Source organism: Bemisia tabaci, chromosome 4 (assembly GCF_918797505.1).
Source record: "Bemisia tabaci chromosome 4, PGI_BMITA_v3".
Classification (NCBI taxonomy): domain Eukaryota; kingdom Metazoa; phylum Arthropoda; class Insecta; order Hemiptera; family Aleyrodidae; genus Bemisia; species Bemisia tabaci.
In genome coordinates this window covers 13868840-13877307 of record NC_092796.1, presented here as the reverse complement: position 1 = coordinate 13877307, position 8468 = coordinate 13868840, and the positions used below count along the sequence as shown (strand labels likewise).

The 8468-nt window shown below is 41.2% G+C and overlaps 1 protein-coding gene across 1 annotated transcript; it reads right to left on the bottom strand.

The window, feature by feature from the left end:
- Positions 1-1397: 1397 nt before the first annotated feature.
- Positions 1398-7921, bottom strand: LOC109034297 (uncharacterized). The gene is made up of 2 exons (XM_072299370.1): positions 5642-7921; positions 1398-1581 (listed from the first exon to the last, which is right to left on the bottom strand). Exons 1-2 carry the CDS (start codon positions 7785-7787, stop codon positions 1409-1411), a joined length of 2319 nt encoding a protein of 772 aa, XP_072155471.1. The 5' UTR covers positions 7788-7921; the 3' UTR covers positions 1398-1408.
- Positions 7922-8468: the final 547 nt, after the last annotated feature.

Below are 8468 nucleotides of genomic sequence, written 5' to 3'. Positions count from 1 at the left end.
GATGTATCGTTTGGTTCAAAACAATAGAACAAAACCTCGAACAAAACCATTAGGATTTTAGTTTGAAAAGCTGAAAATGTGAAAATTCCTCACAATTTCACTTTGCATTGGCATTTGGTACTCAAAAGAATAAAACATCTATTCAAAAGACCCGTTCCCTCAGATTTCTGAATTGACTTTTGAGGCTATGTTTATGTTTTGAACCAATCGATATCGACACAATCTCACCGGTTTGGTGTATCGAATACGATCTATTTGAATTCGCTGGAGAAGGCCTAGGTCCTTCCCTTACGAACATTGAATATTAAAACATTTTGGAGCTTACATTTACCTCGCCAAGAACATAATCAGTGGCGATTCTTAAGTAAGGAAGGAACACTAAGTTTCGTCCATCCACTAAAATGTATGTGTGTAATAATCGATATTTTATCGAGGCAGGCTGCAAGCCCAAGAATTGATTTAATTGGATTGCATCTTGCAATTTGGAACTATAAATTCTAGCCCGGTTTAGAAACAACGTATGTGCCATTAGTTTCCCTATGCACATGAGTGTTTTTCCAGAAGAGCCAGAATTTATAGTTCTAAATTGCAAAATGCAGTCCAATTGTAAGGAAACATTGTTTCCAACTTAGTTGCTTGAATAGCAACCGATAGAAGTGATAGATACACCCCATCTAAGATTCCATGCAATACACTGATGATTTTCTACTTTTCCATGGAATATTTGAGAGATTCTTTCATCTTACATCATACTTTCTGCAGTGAGTCAGTGTGTTTCACTAAAAAAGTTGAAAAAGAAACGAGTTTGCTAATTTTTGATGCTTCAGTTTTAACCTCGGCCACACTTAATGGATCAGGTATCAAAGAACATGTCGGAGACTTGAACGCAGCGACAGAAAAGACAACCGCAGCCAAATCAATTTTGCTAAACTTATTAGGTTCTTAATCCCGCTGGGTTATTTTAAATTGACTTAATTCGAGGAAAAAAGGTGTTACCTACTTGCTGCAATCGTCTTTGTCGTATATTTTTCGAGACTTTCGTTTCCGGATATGTTGGCTAAATCAAAACTGTTCGACTTTTGCAGAAGCTGTAAGAATACAGTGATCTCTGGCTTTTTCTCATGTAGTCCTGCACCCATGGGAAGGAATAACGTCATATGAACATTTGGATGATATCAAACTTCCCGCAATAAAAAACTGCGAATAAATTTATTACAAATTTCCCGGGATATTCGTATTTTAATTGGTGAAGGACATTTTTCATCTTCCGAAGGCTCACATGACATTTGTTATGAAAGTATCGCTCTAAATAAAATCTTTTAAAGTACTGTGTCTTGAGTGCAGCTGTCTACTGCTTGGAGTAATGACAAACAGAAAGGCTCATTTTGAGTCCACGTAAACATCAATCTTATAAAAATGAGAGCTCACCTTCTTTTGTGATCAAAAGAGAGATATTAGGATCCATGGCAAGGTCGTAGATTTCCTCTGGTAGCTTCGCGGGCAGGCTTAACTGCTGCGCTCCAGTTGAAAGCCAATCATCGATTCTTCGCTCTTTATCAGTGCTTAAAGTGACATCTTCACCTGCAATCATTTCGAACATGATTTAGTTTCTAATTATTTTGACTTTAAAAAAAAACATTATTTTCACTTGCTCTTAAATATAGAAAGAGAAAAGTATGATATTTTGAACTATATGCTAGACTGACGTAGTCGGTGCCAATTGATTGTGATTCTTTATTAAATTAAGGACACTGAAGTAAGTAACTATACTAAGTAACTTCAGTAAAGCCCCCGAAAAATTTATTGATTCTATCATACTTTTTGATCGGCCGGAAAAACAGAAAGGCATTTTTGGGATACCTACTCAAACATTGAGGGAACGCCTCTTTTAATTATCCTCTATGTGCTATCAATGAGTTAACATTTTTCCGCGTGGAAAGAGATCTTGCTGTTAATACGAGCTCAAAGTTGTGAAAAAAAACCTGGAACTGAGCAAGTTATGGCGTTTTGAGAGAAGATTGTTGCAGTTTCTAACACGTTACAAAGTCCACGCCAAAAAACTTTATGCACTTTTAAAGTGCAATATATGTTTTATCCCTCTTCAACTTAAGAATTATACCCAAAAATCAAGATTGTGGATTTTCTGTCTTAATATTTAAAAAGGATGGTCCTTTTCAGGTGTAACCTTAAATATACGAGGAAATTGAGAAGAAATGTTTGACCTAGTTAGAACATTTAAGGTGCGGCTGCAAGCTGACATGTTAGGCCAAATCTGATTTATATAGTTCCATTGGTGGATTCCACAGGATAACGAAAAAATGAGAAAATTTAAAAAAAATGAATAAAGATGGAAGGCATCAAATACACCCCTCCCCCGAACATTTTATGAGACTCAGTCGGGGTATCTTTCGGCCAATTGCATCACATCATTTTCTTCTCTTTTTCGGATGAGGATGCTAGAACTGATTTCATTTGCTATTATGACGAGGAATATCTAAATATTTCAAATAGAACGGGCAGGTGCGAGAACGGAGCTGCTATCACCAGGAAATGAAAGTTGCCACATAGAAATTCTCGAGCAGCATTCGTCGTGCAAATTGTGACGCTTCTCATAAATAATTCTGCAGCTTGTCACTCGCCAGAATGTAGCTTAGCCACATTGATTGTAATGGGCCTTAATTGAGGCTACTGCGAGCGAGTTACACATACTCATTTAATTGATACGTAATCATGTTCGCTATGAGGACATTGTCAAGCCTGATCTACACCTATCTATAGATTTACCCCCTTTCTTCCTCCTCATATTAAACCGTCTCTCAAACATGTGGCAAGGTCTGGTTTGGAAAAAGCACCAGTATTATAAAATGTAAAGCATGTATAGAACGTGATGATAATGGGAATTCTTCTACAAGACTTAAAATATGTTATCCGGAATCGTTTTTGACAATTTCTCCTGAATCATTCATTTTAATTGCAACGAATCAAAATTTTTTCGCACTTGACGTTATGCTTCTGAATTTTCTTTTGATATTTTTTTTTGCCATTTTCCATGACTCCATGGCCATTCCCATGGTGTACCCCTGGCCATAGTCATGGTGTACTTACTCTAATACGGATTTGTTTGCCTCCTCAAAAATAAAGTATGCGTGGAAATATTTGAAATTTTTAATTGATTGCCGTGACTGCGTACTTTTACTATCACATCGGTGGAAGAGGAAGAGGAAGAGAAAAAGGAAGAGGAAGAAGAGGAATAAGCAGAAGAAGAAGAAAAAAGAGGTAGAAGAAGAAGAAGCAGAAGAGGGAGAGGGAGAAGAAAAGGAGGAGGAGGATGAAGAGGAAGAGGAAGCAGAATAAGAAGAAGAAGAAAAAGCAGAAGAAGAAGAAGAAGAAGAACAACAACAACAACAATAAGAGGTAGAAAAAGAGAAGAGGAGGAAGTGAAGAAAGAAAAGGAAAAAGGAGAATAAAAAGAAGAAAAGGAAGAGGAGGAAGAAGAAGAAGAGGAAGAAGAAGGAGAGGAGGAAGAAGAAGAGGAAGAAGAAGAAGAGGAGGAAGAAGAAGAGGAGGAAGAAGAGGAAGAAGAAGAGGAGGAAGAATAAGAAGAGGAAGAAGATACCGAGGGAAAGGGGGAAAAACGAAAAGAAAAAGATGATTGTGTAGAATTTTCCATAACTAGCCCACCCCTTTTTTGACCCCAGGCGCCACTCCGCGCTGCACCGACAGCGATCCGCGGTCGTGAGGAACTCGGAAGACGAAAGCGGCCGTGCTCCATTTTGCATCTGATTTCAGGTTAGATCCAATCAATAACCAACAAAGCCCCGGCCCCGCCGAGTGGGCGGCGAGCGCTCCGCATCACGTAGCGCAGTCGCGTCGTTAGCTAAATTAAATTAGCGCTTGTCGGCTAATCGAGCGTAAAAAATATGCCAGCCCGTCTACCGGTGAGAGTGAATCGAACCCGATCGATACCTCAAAAATCCACGCTTGTTCCCGTTCAGAATATCAGTGGCGTGGCGTGAATTGCGATATATCGATTGTTATGCCATTTAAACCTATGGTAAAGAATCGATTATTAAGGTGGTCGCTGTGAACACCCTGTTTATCGATCCTTTTCCACAGGTTTAAAGGGCATAACGATCGATGTATCGCAATTCACGCCACGCCACTGCACCTGTCCCGGACGATCGCTCTCTTTCATCCGGTAAATTTGCTACATTGTGCCCCGACAATGGGCCAAGTAATAATCCTGCTTGGATCGACCGCTTTTGAAACCATGAACCCTGGGACTCGAGCGCTCTTATGGACCTCAGGGCTCATTGTAGATGATTGATGTGTATGTTTTGACGCGAACTCGGTTCACTTCTTGTTGCAGCCTTCTTATGCGGTTCCCACAAGTTCACCCTTTCGCTCTCGACCGGGCACACAAAGTTTATCGACTAGAACGACGTCCTTTCTTTCACAAATGTGTCAATTATGAGGATTTGTACGTGAGCGCTTTCACTGGAAATCAAGACTAGAGGAGAACAATTGCGTAGAAAATTCGGTGCATTGGCTTGACGTCACTAAGATTTTTTGAAAAGAAGAAATTTAAACCGGAGCCGTAGTCAAATTGTATGTACTTATGTGAATGGTGAAACTAGTGATAGCTCCAAAACTTGTCAAGTTTTAAAATTTGCGACGGAAATTTCTAATATTTTTGGCGAGTGTTGTTAGAGACTTGATCACACTTCTGAGGGGATAATTCGTCACCTTCAGGCCAAAATTTCACAAGCGCTATGCGACGTTTCAAAATTTCCGCCGCCTTTTTCTTCTTTATCAGAGAAATTTTTGGTTGAAACTGTTTGAAAATTTCACTGAATTTTATCGGCAGCAGAAAAAAAAAATTAAGTGAAATTTTCGGACAGTTTCGTTGAACAATTTCTCTGTGAAAAAATAAAATGGCAGCGGAAAATTTTAAACGTCGTATGGCGCTTGTGATATTTTCGGCGGTATGTGACGAATTGTACATTTTCTCGGCCCCATTAATATTAATGTTAATAATGCCAAATGTTGCATTTTACAGCATGAGACAGCAGAAAAAGGAATTTTGGTGTACAAGGCAGTTGCAGCGATTTCTGTCAAATTGAGTCGAGAAATCTAATCACAAATTTTACGCGTATCGTGGGTCATGCTTGAATGTCCCATAAAGTAAGCTGCAGGTGAATTATTTCATTTTTATATCGACAGACTGAATGCAATTTTATTTAAAATTAACAGTTTGTAAGCCATAAACGTAGAAAAAGAAAATTCTCTTAGCAGTTCACAGTTTCTGAAGTTCACGCTCTTTAGTTGCGCACAAATAATACCTATAAAATGTTGAAATCAAAAGCAACTCTCATGAATACTTCTCGCAAATCCAATTTTTGTAAAAACAATTTCAATTGTTTTCAGTTTTTAAAAATCAAAAGAGTTTTAGTTGAAGAGTAACTTCGAGTTGGACGTTTTTTTGAACAACTAGCTTAAATTGGCGAGAAATATTCTAAAAACTCTTTTAATAATTAAAACAGAAATATTTCTCAGTGCTCAAACTGTCAATACTTTGATTGGGTTTGACAATACACGTGGTTCCATACTGTATAACGAAGTTCAATTTTTGTTAAATTACCTTTAATCCAGCTGTCTCTCTTCTTTGCGCGGACCATCGTTTTTTCAAGAACGCCCTTCCTTCCCTTGGCCAAAATTTCAGCATCTTCCGTCTCCGTACCTGACTCAAGTTTATGAATTTCTTGCGGAGTCACCTCGGATTCAACAATCCTTTCCGGTTGCTGCTCTTTCGGAAGTTCCTTCTCAGCTTCCAAAGCTCTCTGAGCAGCCATCTCAGATTCTCTCACAAAGCGTTTGAGCTCGTCTCTGAGGCTGCATCTCTGAGCCGGCGCAGAGCTTTGAACTTTGCCTTTATTCCCAACATGATTATTGGCGCCAGCTGGTTTAGAGCTTTTCTTCTCAACAGGTTTGTTGGCGGTTTGAATGAAATAGGAGTTCCCATACTCGGACAATACGTGCTGCATTTTTATGTCCTCGGCAGACAGATTTGCGTTCAGGAAGTCTGAACTTTTGAGTTCCTCGCACTTTTCTGAGCTTTCTGTCTCCGCTTTTTCAGAGGTGGAATTCGGATCGGCTGATCCCCAGGTGCCGTCGTCAGAAATTTCGATGGCGATGGGAGTATTTTGCTGAAGATTCTCAGAGAAACTTGTGAGCTTCGTCTGGTCTGTCTCCTTCTCGCTAACCAAACGCGATGTGTCATCAAGCTCTGATGTTTTTGATGTCTCGTCTTTTTCGCAAAATTTAATCTCGGTGTTAAACTTCTCCTTTGGCTCACACGTTGAATTTTGAGGGGTTTTGCCGACTTGATCATTATTTTCAGTCTTGTTTGCGGGTACTTCTGGCGGCGTAATTAGTTTGTTCGCTTTACTTTTCTCGTCGCTTTGGTCGATGGTTTCCAACGGGGAATGACTTATCTGCCGTTTGAGGTATCTTTCTTGGCTTGGAGTTTGTTTTTCGTTGACAACCTTCTTCAGAATCGGGATTATTGGAGGTCGACTCGCTGCGTCACAATCTTCAGCTTTGGGCCTGTCACTCTTGGCGGGAGCTTTCGAACCTTTCATTTTTTCTTTAGGATCTGGTCGGGAGTTTTTATTCTGTTTTTTCTTGTTAACGGAGGTTGGTTTCAAGTTACTCTCCGGGGGACACGAGTCTCCCGAAGGTGAAGACGCTGTCTCTTCAGGAGACTTGACGTTCGGTGCATGTTTGGCTTTTCCTTTCTTCCGTCTTAAAGTGCCCTGGGATCCATCTGATTTTTTGGCCCTTTCGTTAGTATCTGATTTGATTTTGTTCTGCGGTGACTTACTCCGCTTTTCTGAACTTTCATGATTTTCGGCTGTGATTTTCTTTGACTTGATCACTGCCTCTTTGTGTGGTTCACTTTTCTTTATTTTACTTTCATCAGTGACCGAGGCCTCATTTTTTCCACCTCTTGTTTCACTGCTTAATTCTGCATTTTCTTCTTTGAAAGACTGTTTTGAGTCCACAGCCTTGCCAATTTCAGCTTTGGCCAGAGCTTCTGGCGACATCGGTGACTCTTTATCGGTGCTTTCTGGTTTGATCGCAGGCTTGGGTTTTCTCGCCGGTCTCTCTTTCGTCTTTTTATCCGCCCGGCACCCTGATTTTGCAGCCTTATCTTCGGCAACAGTCACCTCAGCGGTTACTTTTTCGACCTCAGCAGCGGGTTCAACAGCATCGTTCTGTCTCCTGGACCTCCCGATTTTCCCCACAGCATTTCTCAATTCTTTCGTAGCCTTTTCCACCTCTGACTCCGTTCTCACTTCAACTACCCTCGTTCCCTCTTCTTTTCTGACCGGCTCGTTGCCGCTAGTCACGGAGCTTTTTGCAAGAACATCCTCTGATGCTTCTTCAGGAGTCACCTTCGCGTCTCCTTCCTTCTTAGGGTCCAGTTTCAAGAACTCGTTCTTCGAGTTTGATTTCACTTCTAGGACCTCAACCTCCTGTACCTCCTTAGTAGTCCCTGGCTTTTCTTCGACTTCTTCACCAGGAGGTGTCGCTGTGTGCGCCTCGACGTCTTCCTGCGCGGTGAGATTCTTAAGCACGTCGAGCCCGGGCCTTTTCTTCACTTTCTTCCTCTTGGGCTTGACGACGGACGAGTACAGAGCGTCGACCGGGAGGGAACTTAGCTCGTGGCGGCGACCCCAGGTGAGAGTGTCCTTGAACCCGTTAGGGGGTGTTATGTTGTGCATGGAATGGTTGTCAGGGGCGACCCGGCTAAATTCAAGATGGCGCCGGGGGGCACCTCGTAGATGTTCGGGTCTGGGCTGATTGTATTGTCAGCCCCCTCAATGAGGCTCAAGAAGACGTTGACCGGGTAAGATTTGCCAAGTGGGCTGCCACCCTCGTGGACGTTTTCTACGTAGTCGTAGATGTGCTCGAGTTCCTCGTTCTCTCCGCTAGAGCCCGTTGCCGTCTCATCCTCGTCCGAGCTACTCAGGGATGAGGAGAGCCGGTAGTTCTCGTAGAAATGTTTCGTGGCCTTCTTCTTCGATGCGTTCTCGTACAATGGCACCGTTCCAAGAGCACCGGGCCTGCAAATCAAAACGCAAATATTAAACATTGGAAATCGTTGTGAAATAGTCAGGAGCGGTTTAATGCGATTAAGTAAAGTACTTTCGAAAAGCTTCGGTCAAAGTTTGTCAAAAAAATGTAAGTTTTTTAAAGAAAAATTTTACAGTATTTCTAGCACTCGGCTACACTCCCAATACCATATATTCAGTGATACTATTTGTACCTTTTAGACATTGTTTCACAATGTTAGCTGAACTTAAGTAAAGTGGTTAACTCATTTTTCAAGTCGATGATAAAATATTAAAATGAGGTCCACGTGGAAACCTTCTCGAGCACTGTAGATATTTTCGATTGCATTT